At 40.1% G+C, this 18,960-nt stretch overlaps 1 protein-coding gene across 2 annotated transcripts in view; it reads right to left on the minus strand.

Annotated features, from left to right (window-relative positions):
* The window catches only part of GRAMD4 (GRAM domain containing 4), a 53,607-nt gene that overhangs the window by 29,908 nt on the left and 4,739 nt on the right, over positions 1–18,960 (minus strand). For both annotated transcript variants that reach the window (XM_026868138.1, XM_026868137.1), the window contains exons 2-3: positions 14,879–14,999; positions 380–500 (exon numbers count right to left, since the gene is read on the minus strand). In XM_026868138.1, coding sequence (XP_026723939.1) covers positions 380–500; positions 14,879–14,999 — 242 coding nt within the window. The remainder of the gene's footprint in view (positions 1–379; positions 501–14,878; positions 15,000–18,960) is intronic.

Below are 18,960 nucleotides of genomic sequence, written 5' to 3' on the forward strand. Positions count from 1 at the left end.
CAGGTTTTGAAGAGGCAAAGCATATGCAATGGCACAGCAAAAGCTCTGGCATTCAGTAGCACACAGTGCACACTGATAAATCCAAGTAGGTGAGATCCCAGAGGGAGGGCACCAGAAAAGGTGAAACGAAGAATATTCCAACTAGACAAGCATCAGGACACCTCTGTAGCTAGTGCAGTACACACAGTCAAGTAATTCAGCTGTCTGTGTGGGTACAAGATGTACTTTTACAGGAAAATATAGACAGCTTCTTTCTGTGAGCTAATAATTTATTTTAATAGAGTCTAGGCTGGAAACGGATGCTGTCACCAGAACTCCTCGGAGAAAAGTCAGAGATCAAAGGTGGCTTTCAGCTTTACAGTGAAGATATTTCTCTTACCTTGCTTTAAGTACTTCATTGACTTTTTGTTCTAGTTCTAATCTCCTCTGCCGTTCCTTTTCTAGCTCCTGCCTTAACGTTTCAGCGTTTGTTTCTTCTCTCAGCTTCCTGAGCTCCTCCTCTGTTAATTAAGGGAGAATAAAAAGATTTAGTTACCCTGAAGTATTTCTGTAAGAAAATTAAAACCTAATTATGACAGATTAGGTGGGTTTTTTTTAACTGTGCCATACCAAATGTGTTTACCAGAAAAAATGAGTAATCAAGGCCTAGAAAGACTTCATAAAAAGCACACAGCTGTATCACATACAAGATGTTTAGTTACAATTGTTAAAGAAAGGAAAAAAACAACTTTAAATTTTTCTTTTCAAGATGCAATCTATCAAACATAAACCCTTGGTACAAGCTACCTTTATCTAAATAAAACATGACATACCCTTCATTCCCCAAAGAAATAATGAGCAGGAAGGGCTGTCTATTGCCAAATCCAGCAGTCATAACAATAGGTAAAAAAAAGTATGTTTTCCTCCCCTATGTCTATGGGTAGGCAAAAAACTCCCCCCACACTCACACAAAGTTACATGATGCCATATAACCCTCTATCCATCAATTTCTGGCACTCCTGTATTTTTATGTAAGTCAGATGGCCCTGTTATGGACCTGGCTATCTTACAGTTTTAAGAAGGGGTTATAAGACAAGAAACTAAGTTCAGATTTTTATCCTTTTCTGAGCTTAGAGTGTGTCCTACTAACTTCCATGCAATAATTTATATATAAATATACACACACACACATATATTTACTTATATACTTATTTTTATATATAAACTTATATACTTATTTACTTTACACATATACACACTTCCACATTTTTTTTTATGAGAAATTAGTATCAACTATGCAAGACTTTTTTGTGGCTAATTAGCTTTGCTTTTTTGTCACTGAGAGTATCCTTGTTCATTACCTTATTTTACTCTAGAGATACATGGGGTCACTATCACTGATCACTTTTCCCATATAGGTATACAAGAGAAACAACAAAGAGAAGACTGGAAATTTTTTTTTTTTTTGCTCCTCTCCTTTTTAAACAAAAAAAATGACTCTACATTTTGGTCTCTAGGCTTGTTTTTAAGCTCAGTGTTAACAACAAATAGTAGAACAGCAGGTGTATTTCAAGCTTAAAGCAAACCAGAACAGAAAGTACTTGCTAATTCCACTTATTAACAGACACAGGGGTTCAGGCTTTATGTCATTTTACAAGATTCATATATTATGCTCTACCTTTCAGCAACCTCTTCTGTTTCTTTTCAAATATTGCCTTGTAAATCAGATAATTTTGATACCTGAGCCTCTCTGACTCCAATCAGTATGTGTTTTGAGAAGGTCTAAAGCCCTAGTGCAAATACTCAGAAGTAGTGATAAACTCTCCCTCTTCTGCAGGAGGTCCTTGTGCAGTATCTCTGATCATTTTATCCACTGTGCAAGTTAGGTGGTGGTAGATTATCTGTATCACTGCAGCACTAAGAGGTTTAGAGCACAGAATTAAGTGAGACAGGAAAAAGATACACAAATTGAGAGGACAACATGATGGCTTCCACCATAAGGCCACAAGCTGAATTCCACCAAACAGAAAAGAGTGCTGTCATCTTCCCACTGATGCTTTGTTAGGGACGCTAGAAAGAAGAGTTGAAGCACAGAAACCAAGTTATCCTCTGGCAACTAAAACTGAAATTTATTCCCAAGGGTAGGGTAGGGAACTTTTCACTGTTGCAGCAGGTATTGTGTCTCCTGTAAATAAATGGCAAGATATGGACATAAGGGTATATCTATACACGGGGCTGTTCCTAATTATGTGTCCACAAGGAATTTTAAACCCGAGAAAAAAAACTATGTTTATAATTAGTTAACCCTACTTTCAAGGGCTTGCCTTGTTCCACAACAAGAGCAGGCACACAGCTGAGGGGAAACATCTGTTGCACTTCAAATGCACTGGAGCTTGTGCAATATCATGAAGATACCACAAATATCTCCAAAGCTTGACAGGGATGTTATCTTCCCAATACCATTAAAGGGAAGAAATTCTCCATTAAGCACTGTTGGGTTTTTTCAAAGAGGAAGTGACTATGCATTGTGTGTACATAAGAAAACCACAAGTAGTGTAAATTAACCTCAATGCCCTTGAAAGTCTGTTCAGATCTTCCAGCTTCCTTAATTCCAGTTGTTCAGATTGTACTACATCTTGTTCTATTCAAAACAAAACTCCAGAAACTTGACCACTAGGACAAGCAGTGCCAGAGATGCAGAATTTCTTTACGCAATGAGGCAGAGTTAAAGCGTACACAACGAACAATGTAAAGCTCCTAAAAAACAAGCAAAAAAATACAGCATCTCATCATTAAGGATTGCCACAGATTCACATTTCATGGCATTTCCTAACTTCCATGTACATGACTGCAATTCAAATCCACCGCACTACAACTGCTCTGGCCACTCCAACTCTTTAAAGCAGTATTTGTTGCTCCTTTGGCAGCAGTATGATCTGGCAGTATAAAACCTCCGTGTTTGGTTAGTTAAATACTCTGAAGTTTGCTAAGCAACAGAAACCACAGACAGTCAGGGGAAAAAAAAAAAAAAAAAAGAAAAAAAAAGGAAAAAGAAAAAGAAACAAAGAAAAAAAAAAAAGTACTTCCTCACTCTCTCCCCTGCAATAATCTACAATATGGCCAAACTGAACTGAACTTACAGAGGACACTTCTCTAGCCCTGAGGGTTCCTCCTGCAGAACAAGTGAAGTTGAATAGAAAGAGCAGAGGTCACGGACCCTTGAGAAGAACCCATAAGAACATTTCATGGTGGTATCTATCTACAGATGAGTACCCTCCCTGACAATAAGAACAGAGTGCTCCTTGGATTTCACTTTCAGACCACCAAAATTCAAACATCCTCCCACCTCCACACACACATATGACAGGGTAAAACACAAAAGGTCAAGCTTCAGCTCCAAGATTAATCAGCTTCCATAATCTCCCGCCCAGGCATATCAATCACAGCTCTCTACCTCCTACTGGGCAAGAAACATTAAAATATTACAAGAGGCTCAGTGCACATCTTAACTGGACATGCAGGTGATGTGATGCCATAAAGGTGACCTGGTTAGAAGGGGAAAATTACAGAAGAATATGTCTGTTGAAATACTGACAGAGAAAATGCCAGCCTGGGAACTAGGCCTGGGAAGCAGAAGCATGCTTCTTTGAAGTACACAGCTTGATACTTAGAAACCAGAGACGTCCTGAGATACCACTGATAAGCACAAAACCAAGGAACTGTAACAGCAACTTATAATCTGAAAAGGTGAAAAACAGTTGGGGAAAAAGGGGGAAACATCCTGAGAAAGTAAGAACTGGTAACTGTCACTGATTGTTCTATCTGCAAGAACAGGAAAACTGTCTGGAAAAATAAAAATTGGCCTGAGACAACAGAAAACATCAACATCTATTGCTATTCTGGGTGAAAAATAGAAATTAACAGCATCTATTGGCTGCTGAAGTGGTGGTGTCCTACATCTCCTTATTTCCCTATGATACAAAAATGACTTAATTTTTATCCAAAATGAAGCTTCTCTCTCTGAGAGCTTCCTGTGCTACACGTACTTTTCTAAATAGGTTGAACTCTCCATAGAAACTTTCTAAGAGATCATGTACCCTTGCCAGGGAGGGTTTGGTTTGTCCTCCCACTTCTGGGATGGTTGGGTTCCCCTCTGGAATGACTTGTCACTTTCCAAGATCTAATAAGCTTGATACTGGTATTATTGTGAACATATACATGTGCATATAAGAATCTATCGTAAGTATTTCTGCTGCTCACTTCACTAGTGATAGTTATAGCAACCTGTAACAGCACACACCTACTTGGTTACTGCCATTCTATTGATTGCTGCCAATAATTTATAACAGCTTTATATATATATATATATATACACACACACACACACACACACATATATGCATATATATATATATGTTTTCATTCATATATATATATTCACTTTATCAATCACAGGTATAGTTGCTAGTGGTGATTTTTGTAGTATTCATGGAAATCTGTAATAAAGTAGAGAAATTTAAAGTAAAAAACCTCCGTGTTCTTACATGTTATACCTGCAGGCTGGGTAACCCTTTAGGTCATGACAGCAGATGTAACCCTGAAAAAATGCTTTAAAAAAATCTCTCTGACAAAGTCAACTTGTGTAGAAAAGCAGGACAGTATCTGAATAATACTGCACTTACAAATCAGAGAAAAATGTGAGAAAAGGCAACACTAGTGTTTGAACTACATTAACTTGCATACTACCGCACTGTAAACTGTAGGAGAGTTGACACTGTAGGAAAGACCACCACCACTGATGCATCTCATAAATTATCAAAAACCTGTATCCATTTCAGATTGAACACAGCATTTTATCCTCTATTAGGTGTAACACAACTGATGCACCCGCACTCTAAGGATTTAATCATTGAAATTTAAAGACAATGCAAAAAGTTTAGTTGATACCATGTAATTGTTAAAAGACAAGCTACCCAGCATTTCATTGGATCACCATATGTCATCAGCCACTACACCAACTGAATAATCTGTTTGCTCCTCAGAATACACAAGCTTGTAAGAAATGTTTTGGTAAAAAGCTCTTAAATACTGAATATTTAGTTCAGGCAAAACTGTACAATGAGTAATATTTAGAGAAGAAGGATGATATATCAGGCTGGGAAGGCATGGCAGCAGGTTAGATTTCTAACTCAATAATGCATGTACAGTAAAGTGGTTGTTTCCTTTAATGCAGAGACTGGAGGTAGATTAGGGAGTCTCCTAGTAGCTGTTTTACATAATAGCATTTCTTTGTAGGCCTGCAGGTATGCTGCAAAATCCCTCCCTGGGACAAAGTGACAAAAACCCCAAAAAACCAACCAACCTGTAGCTAGAGACTATAGACCACAGTTTCTAGCTACAAAATCAATTTAGTGTTAAATCTAAGTAAAGTTAAAAGGAAATGCAAAAAAGTGTGCATGCACCCTATCATATTTACATGAGAAAACCAGTACTTAACAAGACAGAAATCCCCTTTCTACATCTATGTTAATTATGTCAAATCTCCCTACTTTTGAATATTACCAGAGTTCAAATATGTTGTTTACTTGGTACTAAATGAACTAAATCCCAACCATACAACATCAAACTGGATCTCGCCAGCCGTACTGGGGGAGCCAGACATCGGGAGTTTTCTCCAGTGCAGGCAGCTTCTACCCTTGCCAGACTCCTAACTCCTACAGAAAGCTGATATTTAACTTGGTCCCAACTAAACCAACTATATGACATTAACAAGATGTTAGGAGTCTGAAAACATGTCTATTTTCATCATCATAGACACTGAAGAGCTTTTAGTCTTTATGTTAAAACATCAGCAGCAAACAGCAGTGCTGTGAAATATATGGAATGGCTCCACCCCTTCCGACAAAGAACACTGTCTGACCAACAAGCAGTGATGGGGGAAGGGCCCACAATTGAAATCCCTAACCTGTTTTTTTTTTTTCTGTTTACAGTTATTTTGTAATTCATACACTCCTCTGGAGACAAGTTCACAATTCACAGCTATAATTGGATACAACTTAATCGTGTACTCTTTGTTATCTTCCCCAGGACTTATGTCCTTTCCACCAGTGACCTGAGAACCAGAGAAGGTACCAATGACAAACCTGCCCAGAAGACTTCAGATAAAACATTAGCCTTTGATCCCACACAATGCAAGACATCTACTTCTTTGCATGCCAGATGCTTGGGAAGAACCTGAAGACCTCTTTTCTCAAGCCCCAAACTCCAGGTTGACTGTCTAACCCTTCCTTTGTCTTGTGTGGTTAGGTGGTTGCTTCCAAAACTGGTATCAGCTTTATTGTTCTCATAGACCTTCCAGAGCTGGACAACGACTGGTCTGGAGAGACATCTCAGCTGGCAGACAGCAGCAACAGCAGGAAGAGGGTGGGAGGTGCAGCCCAAATGTGGCATTTTCTGATCAGTTTTAGAAATTCCTTCCTACTTATAATACCAGATACTACTACCAAGATGATTCAGTACAACAATGTAAACTGACCGCACATTAAGCAAGAGTTCTTCATGCTGTTTTTTTAGAACACTGTCCTCACATTCTTTGCAGGAAAGGTAAGAATCCACATTATTTTGACTTTATGTCCAGCAATCATTTTACACCAACAGACTAAAGCCAGCCTATGTTCCTACTCTAGATTTTTATTTTTCTATTTCCTTTAATTCAGAAAAGCCACAAGTGAACTTGGCAAGGCATAATGATGGGTTTCAGTATCCCTGATCCCTTTTTTGCCAAGTGCTCCCTCAGAATTTGTTTTGGTAACTGTGTTTTATGTGGACTTCATACTACACCATTTAGGGTTTTTTTTAAAAAGCAGATTAAGGGGAGGTCCTGTTAAACTGAAGGCAGCAGCTCTCACACTTTGTCTAACTCAGAAGTGGTTCTTTATGACAACTCAGGCACAAAACCGAAAATATTTTTTTTTTCTTTTTATCTTGCCACAGGTATTTTGTGAAGCAACACTGAGGAGCCTAAGTGTCGTATACGAACATTTAGCAGCTACATGAAGTGAAGTGAAAGAGTTACTGAGCTCAGTATCCCATTTGGTGATGGTCAGGAAGAGGTACTCTTCCACCTGCACAAGAAGAGGAACTAGTGGCAGTACACCCTGAACCACCACCTACCTGCAGTGCAGGGACTTCCCTCTGCCAGGCATGCTGCACGGTATTAAGAAGTGTAACAGCAGCCAGTGTTACAGCATCACAGAGAGCATTACACTAAAACTGTTCCCAACACATTGCACTTACAGTTTCCTCTTTCTAAAAGCACAGTTGAAGATGCCAGTGAAAGTACTGACTACTCAGAAGGAACAGAGCCACCTCCTCCATAACCTTTAGTGGTTAGTGTTGTAGTGACATTCCCTGCTGATGCAGAAGTCCTGGACACAACTATTCCCTACAACAGGAGTGAACTTCTGTCATATTTTTTGTATCATTCAACAACTTATTTATTCACTGGTGAGGATTCCCAGGTGAACAAAAAAAAAAAATCCCTGTATGGAAAAAGTAAAATCAAGAATAAGTGGAAAAAAAACCCCAAAACCAAACCACTACCTGATCTACTACTGGACAGGGATCAAAATGCATTGTCCACACATTCAGCTACACAACTAATCCTCAATGAACTCTCATTCCTCCTTCCTCCAAAACTTATTTTCCTGTTGTTCCAAAAGACTCATCCTGAACTACATTATCTTCAGCTGATCCTTCTGCTTCATTATCTTCAGTTTCAGTCTGCTCAGATACACTGTGTAGGAGAAAACAATGCTAAAAACATATGAAGATTTTTTTAACCCAACCAGTCTATGAATGGAGACAAAAAGTAAGCCATCCAAATGCTAATCAGATAAAGGAAAGAAAAACCAAATAAAATCAAGTCAGCAAAGAAGGACAACTGAAGGAAGAATTATTCAGGACTTTTTGCATTTGAGAACATCTTCGACAATTGAATAATTTTCCCTTGTGGTCGGGCCTCTTGCTTCTTTGAATGAGTCTTTCATACATAAAACAAGGGAAAAACAGATTTTCTAATAGCAATATTGATGTCATAAAAAGCCAAAAAGCAGATAGAAACATCAAAGATGAGCTACATTTATTGAGTGCATAGTAGGCGTTTTGGTAGAGTGGAGAAATGAAACTGTTAAAATACAAACCCCACATTTTCACTATAAACTTTCTCCAACTCAGTCTGGTTTACCTGCACACATCAAAATTAAGAAGTGCCATGTCACATTTGGAAACAGTCATGCCAATTTGCCTTAAAAACCCCTAACACAGGTTTGGCAGTTAAACAATCCCTCTTTTTTCTTTTTTTGTTTCCATCATCCTGCTGTGCCTCTCTGCTCTTCCAAAGGCAGAGCTCCTGCTCCTGCTCCCTTACTTACAGCTTTTGAGGACCAATTTTTTTAGTCTCTTTGCATATGCCTACAAGGAGGGGAGCAGCATGGGCTCTCTTTACGTTGATAAGAAATAAGTCAACTGATCCAGAAGCAGTGAATGCTAAGTCTGAACTGTCACCTTGCTTTGCAGTTCAATTAACATTCCCCTGGTACTATCTTCCTCACCACAATAGCAGAATTTCATGTGAAGTGTTCTTCTATTTCATGTGATGAAGGAGACTGATTTAAAAAGCACAAAATATTTGACAAGATCTCTCCCTGTGTGCAAACTGGTCTAGTCTCCTCTCAATTCAAGTGGGTGAGGTTAGAAAGAATTAAGATGTAATTACTATGGTATGTACAAAACAATTATGCTAGTAACCAATTAGTAACTTTATATTTACATATAGCGACTTCAGTGGAGTTTTACTGTATTACAAAAGACACAGGATGATTTCTCCTTCATTACGGAAAGATTTTAAATTAAGCTTCCTGAAAATATCTGAACTGCCTTATAGTTTACTGAGATAGATCCCCTTCTCAAAATACGAAGTGGGAAGTTTTCTATTGCTAGATACACTTTTGCCAGCTTAAAAAAGTCATTAAAAGTACTGCTGATCTATGAGTTTTTAGAAATTTCAGACACTAAAAATGCCAGAAGAGTTGCCGTATCCATCTAAAATGAAGGGAACTGCAAAAATTTTGCTATTATTGCAGGAACTGTTTTCACTCACTGTTTTTGGCAGAAGTGAAACAGGCTATAAACATTTCAATGTCTGGCTCAGGAATAGCAGCAGACTCTTCCAAGGCTTTTATGTTACTAAACTGAGCAGGGAAGGGTAGGTTCCACATGGGGCTCCCAGAATCTCCAGCCCAGTTATACAAAAGGGACAGGCACAGCAGTGCTGACTGCTGCCCTGCGTGAGCTTTCACACCGACTCCACAATTCATGAAGTGAAGTTGGGCACCCAAGAAAAGGCAGAAGCAAGAGCACACCCCATCTACATAACACACTGTGTAGGCAGCATCTGTTTGAGTTGGTGGAGGAGCTAAAACCACACATCTCTGTCAGGGCTGTGCTGCAATTTGGTTAACCAGCCTCATGAAAAGGTGGTGTGACAGCACATGATCCTCCTGGGTTGGGCCCTCCAGCATTCTGGCATCTTCATGCCGTCACCGTTCACACGCCTCATCCAGTGATGAGGGCAGATTGCACAAGCCGGGCCTGGAACAAGGACCAGCCCAAGACTCCAGCTTGCTGCTGCACTGGGATGGAGTCACGCTGGAACCTTGTGCTCTTGGAAGCCAAGTTGAGAGTGAGCAAGTGCACAGCACATCCTCCATCAGTCAGAGCAGAGTTTTTGTAGATGAAAAATGGAGGTCTGAATCCTCCTTTCATCTGTACTAAGGCTTCTTAAACATCAGGCAAGTACTCTAACCTGCTCACAACTGCCTGTCTCAGTAGTGTTTCCAGGAAAATGAAGGTTTTTTTCCAGAGTTTTGGAGAGTGTTTTGTCCAAGAAGGATAGATGTGAGCTCAATATACATGGTTCATCATGTAAGTATCTCTGGGTGTAAGTAAAACCTTTCCTACACCTCTTAAGAAACTTTCTGTCATTTTCGAGAAGTCTCCCAGTCAGAAGTCAGAGCTAGAAAAACTTTAAAAATCTGTTAGTACAAAAGCAAGCAAGATCTGGTGAACAGACAGCTCTGCAGAGAAGCCTAGACTCACGTCTTTTTACCGTGGCTTCTCTGGGTGCCCAGGGAAAACATTCAAGAAGATTCCCCATCAGTCACCATATGCAAACCACAGTCCTCATCAGGGGAACACCACAAGCTTGAGGGATGCATGCAGATCTTCCATGAATATCCTGTTAGCATCTGGGAGTACAGGATTTTAAACTGAAAGAAAGAAGGGCTTATGAGGAGGAGTAAAGGGTAGAAGCCCAGGGTAAATTCCACTACCACAGCAGCCTTGGTGCTCACTAGTGTCATCACGCCTTATTTAGGAGCCCCTGCTGTAGCATCAGGATCCCCTGGCCATGGTTGACCATCTAGCAAGGAATGGCTACTATGGCCCACAGCCAGTATCTGGGTAACTCAGATACACAGAGCAGCTACTTACTCTCTTTACCAGGGTCTTCACCTACTACTTAAATCAACTCTATTCTGCTTCAAGATTTCTGAACCAAAGATAACTATAGGCTGCTAGATCAGTAAGAAGAAAGCAAAATCAATGCAGTAGAACTATTCTTCTGCTATTCTCTAGCTCTGCTACTGCAGCAGATGTTTGACCCAGGAGAAATTACACTAAGGGTGTTCTGACACAATTGGTAATTGGACTCTGACTCAGCTTCATAGTCAATTTTTTGCATACAATTACTGCAGCTGTTTGAGGAAGTATCAGAATTCCTGTATGAAACAGGACTTTAGAGTACAGGTCTTTTTGTTGGTTATAACCACTACCACACACTTCACCTCTAAGGTTTATCACCCCAGATTCACATATGTTTTTCCAGAGCTCTACTTTCATGAAGTCTATATCCTGCTAGGTCACTCTTCTTACAAAGAATCTGGGTCATTTATACCAAAAAACAGAAGCCAGAGAAAACACTGTGAAGCTACTCACATACAAGGTTTAAAAAGGCATATGACAATGAAAAGGGTGGGGAAGCAGACATTTCAGTGGGAAAGCAGCATAATCCCAGCTTCTTTTATAATGTTGGTGTAAAAACCGTAACCACAACCAGCATTTTCTAAGTACCTAGAGACTCAAGACACAGTCTGCTGTACAGAGTAGAATGCAAAACCCTTGGGGGAGATAACTTTATTTCCTCCTAAAGCTTTTCATCCTCACGTGCCATTTCTTCAATTTACCAGTTTATGACTAACCCTCTTCTCTAAGTCACCTGGTTTGTTCACTCTTAGCCACTGCAACCACCACCTCCTCCTCCCTGAGCTGCTAAAATTCGCACTGCAAAATGAATATCCTTGAATTAGAATTAGCTAATACTTCTTGTAAACCATAGGATGCATTGCATGCCTACAAAGCACCTTGTAGCACAGGGACCAGAGTGCTGCTCTCAGCAAAACTGCCTTCCATGACCAGGCACAAACAGTAATGGGAAGGTGCAAACACAAAAAGGTATTTCCTATTGTTCTGTCTTTCAAATGCAAGAGCAACAAGCAAGTTTTTATTTCTTGTTTAGATACAACTGGATTTTGAAATGGAAGCACTAAAACCACTACTAACCTTAGCATATAAACCTAGCTGCCCCAGTACAGTAGTTACCTTCCCTACCTGACTACTCAGCCAGCACCAAGGCAGTGTTCACATGCATTAAAACCAAGTTATATTAATACACAAAGTCCTTTAGAAATGGTTGATTCTGATGGCGACAGCTCCAAGACAAAGCTTTGTCCATCCATGTGCATTCAGAGGTCCAGCAAACTAAGCTGTCTGCACTTTTTCTTCAGCACGTGTTCAAGCCTTGTTCTGCACGAACTCACCCTTGATAACCACTGTCTCGCCAGACCCAACACGCCCCTTTTTAGCACTTCTGTCCTACAACTCAGAAGGAGCCATTAGATTACAGAGATTAAGACTATTCCTGAAGACAGGAAAAGCAACTGGGCTGGAAGAGTCAGATGATCCCTCCCTTTCTTAAAACGTCATTATTCAAGATCCTTTCCTCCACCTGCCTCATCCTCCTGTCAGTTTGCAGCTTAAACCTCTCACATTCCCAGTCACTTACTATCTGCATTTACAGTTACACAACATGCTAAGCAATTCTTCTCCATCTTAATTTCTCTGGATGTTTAGATTGTCTCTTTGCTAAGAGGAAGATATTTTCCCTTTGCAGTTTGTCTCCAGTAACTACTTGCTCCAGATTTCCACTGCAGCTTGTAGAGGCTACAGTAAGGTCTGGGATGTGTTTCACTGGAAACACTACTCAGCCAAACTGCACCTTAAACTTGTGACTACTAATGACTGAAAGTATTTTAGAGAAGACTAGCAGTTTGCTCTTCCTCTAGCCAGGCACCTTCAACTACAGATCCACACTGACTTGTAGCTGTGTTCATTACACATAGTGTATAGCTGGGAGGAAATCTCTCCTTAAACCTCCTCGCTAATAATACGCCAATACAAATAAGAGGTATAGAAGAGGCAAAAATAAAATCAGGACTAGGCTGATAATGATTAGAAACTCAACACATAAAAACCAAATCCAAGGAACTCTAAATATTTCCCCCAAATATCAGAAGTCACTTTGATTTCTACACACCTAGCTGGAGGAAATGGAGTAAGAGGAATTGGGAAATGATTTATGTAAAAATACAATTATAGCAAGGTGTTGTTATGGAATTTCATAATTAAAAACAGTATGCAAATACAGCTGAGTGACCAGCCTTCTTAAAAACATTTATTGCACCAATAGGATTTAAAAAAAATAAAATAAAAATCAAGCTTTCTTCCAAGGGCAAATTGAAGTAAACAAACTGCACATTTCTTCCCACTATCAGTTCACTTCTGGGAAGAAAAAAAAAATAATGAAGCATTTCTAGTACAAAAACACTCAAAACATTAACTCAAAGAGAAGAATAAAATGAAAAAGTAGAGGAACCATATCCAAAAAGTGAGCACTTACTTCACTCCAACTGATATAGTTATGTATTTCTGCAGAAAATTTTGAAGGGGGTGTGGGTAAGGGATGAGTTTATTTCTCTACCAGTTTATTATTCTTTCTCTTGTTTTTCTGTACAGAGTTGTAACCAACTTGCCAGAACAACACTATAAATAAAGCTAAAGCAAACCTCAGGCTTTGGTAAAGAGCCCTTGACCTAGTAGTAAGGGCTGGAGCCACCCAGGGCTGACTCATGCCACCCAGCTGAACTGCCGTGTTGGCCTGAACCTCCAACCATCTGCACAAAGTTTATGTGAAAGGATGGGCTTTATTAACCTTTACCTTGGAGTTTGCTGCAAAGGTCTCTGCAAAGGAAAAAGATTCAGCTGAAAAGTGGTAAAACGGTTGATCAGAAGATTTTCAAACTGTAGCATAAACCTGAACAGTAAAAATACTGACAAAAATGTGTGTCCCACATGGTTACTGTAACCACATACTAAGGACTGAGAATGAATTCACTAGCCATGGAAGCGTCTGGGTACCATGTCATGTTTTTATAGCAAAAAGAATGTCCTAGTTCAAACCAGAAAACAGTTCTGGGAAGTCCTACTGTTTCTGTCACACATCAGATTACATCAGGAAATCACAAATGTCCCATATAGTTTAAAAAACAATTTAATAACAGAAGCTTAAGCAATATGTCATTGGGAATGGTAAGAGTACGTGATAACTCTGTACTGCACAGTTAAATAAGAATTCAAATAAACCAATGAAAACAAGAAGGCAAGTCAAACAGAGCTTTCAGTTTTTCCCCTCCTATTCCAGTGATATATCTTCCAGGTATCAGTGGAAGTTGATAGCAGCTCACTATAAATTCTTGCCCAGTATCCTTTATCAGACCTCCCCCTCATACACATGGGAGACAAAATAGTAATGAAATATTGCCAAACGCTTAACAGAAAACTAATTCCAAATCCTTGAGAATATGAAGATAAAACACAAGTTTTGTAGTTAGACTGTAAACTAGAAACTGAATAGAATCTATTGCCTTGTTTTTACCCCTTTGAAAATATCTGACAAGCTTTGAACACATAAAAACAACCCTCTTAAATTCAAAAATAATCCATTAAAATTACCATTTGGGGAAGCAACTGAGCAAGAATTCTCGTTGATTTATTACAGAGATCTCTACTTCTATCAAGTTAAAGGAATGCTTGTCTTCAATTTTTCTGCTTTTAACTATCCTGTCTTATGAGTCAGCAGTTCAGATCTGCTGAGATAAAATCCCAAAAGTCTTTATGGGTGCCTCTAGCCATGAATGACAATTTTGTATTATACAGACACTCATATACATATAAACCCAAACAAATAACACTTGAAATCTACAGATACTCTTACCTGTATTTCTTACACAACTTACCAGCAATTTATATACTTTTAAGAGGCATATGTTTTAAGATGTATTACTTGCTGAAACAGCTGACAAGGAAATGCACTGGTCACCCCTTCAGAAATCTCTTTACAATTACTACTAGACAAACAACACCTACTGCAACCACATTAAGGTTGAGCTAATTCTAAAATAACCTGCAGGTGTCAACATCAGGTCATCAGCTAAGCAGCTTTTGTCATGTAGTGCAATGCTGTGAGCAATGCAACAAGGGGAAAAAACAACCAAGTGACCCAGAAACCCTGGGAATGCTTTAAACTTCCTCCTAGTGAGGTGTCAGCCCACATGCTATCCACACATCAGCACACCTCAAAATTCTGATGCCAACTTTTGCAGTTTAGAAAAGTTTCAGCAGACTTAAGCCATTCCTTTCCACTGAGCATTAATTTTATACTTACGTAAAAAGTGTTTTTCCAGTAAGGCTATTTCCAGGTGACCTTTAATCTCATTCAGTCTGTCAGATTCCGTTCTGTTGAAATCTTGGACTCCTGAAGCCATGATGATGGTCCCTGGACCAGCCTATAAGAAAGCCAGAACACAGTGACAGCTCAGAGGCAGACCTTTTTTTTTGTAATTTAAATAAATCAACTTACTTCTGCGGCAGTAAAGAAACAGCCACATGAGAAACATGCAAGTATCAACAACTCTGCATGCCTCTTATTCAGCATTAAATTACCAAAATAAATGAGTGAAAGCTAATCAAATGCATAGTATCTCTCCCATGTGAGTTTACAGAATGCACTTCTACAGACCTCAGGGAGCTAGAGAAAACAAAGGTGTTCTTCCCTCTCTCCCTCCCCAGTTTTGCTGCATCACCATGTAGCCTTTCTTCTGCTGATTTGAGAGGCATATTTACACTATCCAACTCCTCTTTGCATTAAATGAATGGTCAATGCAACATACTTTACATATAAAATTGTGAACCTAGCAAAAGTAATACTTTTTTAGTATTATTTTACTGAGCTATGTGAGAAAACACATATTGTCTATTTTAATACCTATTTATGGAATGTATAATTCTGAAGACCATGGACTCTCTGCAAAGAAGGGGTCCCCCTCTCCCCCACCTCCAGCACAGCCCAGTTACTGCTGAAGGATCTTGTTTGTGCCCAGAAGCTCATCCTGGCAGGCCAGGAGAGGAGGAAGTCAGGAGAATGTTGTGTCTTGAGAGATTCACCAAGCACTCCTCAAACGAACTCGGCACTGGAAATACTGCAGAATGCAGGAATTAAAGAGCAATTTGATGAGTTAGGAGGAGCAGTGACAACCACCACCTCCACAAAGTGAGCACAGTAGAGCCCCAAGCCCACACAGCAGAAGGCAGGTGATGATGTCTTTCTCTCATAAAGTGGGCATTTTCAGAGAGCAGGGTAAGGAGTGGGTGAGGGCATCTCCTGTTCAGGCACCGTGTGCAGTCCCCACAGAAGCCAACATCTAAGAAACAATCTCAAGACAAAAAGGGATTTATTCCCCTATCCTAACCATTCCCTCACCCCTTGTTTGTGCCCTGAAAACATACAGGAACTGTATTGCTTTCAAAAGTCAGCTTGCATACATTTAACCATGACAGCTTAAATTATATACATATATAAACTCAACTAATCTACAAGAGAGTTAATTAAAGACATTTTCTGTGTTTCAGGAAAGATGTACAGAGAGCTCACTAACAACAAAGTGCTTTCCCTGCTGGGAATGATTTGCACTTTTAAGATAAAATAACGTGGAGATACCTATTAAACATCTGTTTTCTTACTTGAGCTGAACAGATGATGACTTGAAGCCTCAGAAAAATTAGCACTCTGTTAAGCATTTATTGCACAGCATTTACCTGGCACCAACTCCTCACCTGGGCTTACTCTATACAGTGCCAAGCAGAGATGCTATTTCCGTCCCAAAAGCAACACACACCCACACAGCACCCTGCCAACACTGCTGGCCCTGATGAGGAGCAGAAACCGTTAGCTTAACAGCAGCCTTGTGCTGCTTCCTATTTTGGAGCTGGCACAAACCATGTCATAGCAAAGACAGACAGACCCCAGGGCAAGTCCTCACATGGGGAGCTGCAGCACAGCATCCCCCTCCCCATGCTCCACATTTCCTGTTCACCCTGCCTTTGGCCAGAGAAGTACAGTAAGACATGCCATTTGCACCCGCTCCAGACACTGCTGAAGAGTAACAGCTGCTTTCAGATGAGCATGGGATGGCAATTAACCTCTGTGTCCATTTCTTATCTATAGAGCTGGGTCGCATTTGTTCACACTGCAAGATTTAATGTTATCACTTGCCAAACACTTGGAGAGGCCCAAGAAGGATGGTGTGGCTGAAGTTGAACAGCAACACCCTTACAATACAGGCAGGCACAAGGAAAGCATTATTAAAATACAGATTGCTGCCCAGGCAGTAAAACATGGCTTTCTATATTGTATAGCCACATCTGGTAAAATGGGAAAATCTCTGCTCCCAGCACACAGGAGTTAATATGGAGCTGTCTAAAGAAACAGTGACACTGCTTAATAAATAAATAAAATCACATACAGGTCTAAGAGCAATGCTCTAATTATCAGGAACGTGCCCAGGCTCTGTACATCAGCCCAGTGCTTAGCCAGCTGCTGGCTCCTGCCCAACCAGCCCCCAGCCTCACGTGGTGTGGCAGGGACACGAGCACAGAGACTGAGGTGAGGGAGGAGAGGAAGAAGAAAGGGACTAGCAAATATCTTAAGTATACTGAAGTTTTCAACCTCATTGAAGATACTCAAGATATTTCACCCTGAGATGAGCTACATTTCAGAAATTCGTCCACAGAGAACCAGCTCCACTTTTGCTTCTTCAGAGATGTTAAGTCATTAATTAAAACCCAGGATGCCTTGACTGTGCCTCTTAGAAAGAAGGAAAAAGCAAGAGGTGCATAGCACTGGGGAGAGCGATACAAGTTAACAGGACTCATTCTGAAAGTTTCCAAATGTGTGTATCTGCTAAAGCAGTGGATCTAAGAAGTCTGGCATCAGTTGACTGGTTAAAAATCAGGCAGTACACATCATTAAACCAACCACAAAAGGTTACAATGACCTTCAAAGTCAGAGAAAAAAAGGAAAAAAATGCACTAAGTTAAAACATAAGGCTGGTTGCTAAGAATACTATGAGCAAGATCATGTAATTATGTAATAATAAAATGGTTTAACCAGAGCAGTAAGATACACAGTGATATGAGTTTGGTATAAAATAAAGCACCCCATTTCTAAAATTAGTGGCACCATAATGTATTAATAAATACAATTTAGAAGCATTCAGAAAACTCAGCATGTCCAAGATAGCGATGTAGGAGACATTTAAACAGATGGTTCTTTGGTCCCAGAAGTTTTTTCCCCACACCAACACACCTCGTTCTGTCAAGAGGTGTTAATGGGCTAAAAAGGTAAGAAATAAGGTCTACACATTTGCTGCACATCAACTGCCTGCCTCTGAATTCAAAAAGTACCTCTGCCTGAAGTTAGCATAACTGACTCAACTCACAAGATAACAAAAAATTATCTTGCATTAATTCCAGTGTTAACTGGGTAAAGGTTCCTCCTTTCTGCTCCCTCTGTAGGCTAGTACTGGGACTCAGGATGGATTAACTACAGTGTACTGTACAGATGCCCTTTCTTGCTTCTGACCCTTGAAGGCTTCTATAGATCTCTGCTTTTTCTTCTACCTCTCTAGCTTTAACAGGATTTGACACAGGAGCCCTCTTAAAATGTTGGCAATCACTATTAGCAATGACCATGCACAAAGCTTGGCGGTGCCTAGGAAGCCAACAAAATGCCACAGTTGAGTCTGGAGTCAGAGGGGTTAAAGGAAGATTTCTGACGATGACAGATTGCCTCTAACCTACTATGAGAGTTCAGCGTTGCTGCCCCAAGCCACATACAGCTCCAGATCTGATAAACCACATCTCCCCACTAATGTGTTTTTCAAGCTCTCTGCATTTAGGCTTTTCTTAACAGCACCTCCCAACCTGAAAGTTGTCTGCACTCCCTCCCCAAACCCCCTCATCCTGCGAGCCCTGGGCTTTTCTTCTGTGCACTGAGAACCACCGCCACTGTCACTGCACAGCCACAGAAAAGGTCTAAGTCACTTCTTAACCAAGCAGATGTGGATCTGTCCTCTCCATCTGCAGCACAGCACATCTTCAGCATCACACAGAAACGTAACTGGCCAACACTCTCTTTTTTACTTTCACAGCATCATACACGGATGATTCTTCTCTAGGAATATCTAAAAAAAATGCTGGTCTCATTTCCAAGCTTGTAATTAACTTAGAGAGGAGCAGTTCTCAAACACAGATGATGAGGATCAACAAGGACACAGCATGTCAAGCCCAAGGACATAACCATCAAACCAAGTCACTCCTCAGGGTCCAGCAGTGGCCAGGATATGACACCAGGAATCGGTAGTTTAAAATACAGAATTTTAACCCGCATTAATTGAACAGCAAAGAGGG

Source organism: Athene cunicularia (genome assembly GCF_003259725.1).
Source record: "Athene cunicularia isolate RWA chromosome 1 unlocalized genomic scaffold, athCun1 chr1_part2, whole genome shotgun sequence".
NCBI lineage: Eukaryota > Metazoa > Chordata > Aves > Strigiformes > Strigidae > Athene > Athene cunicularia.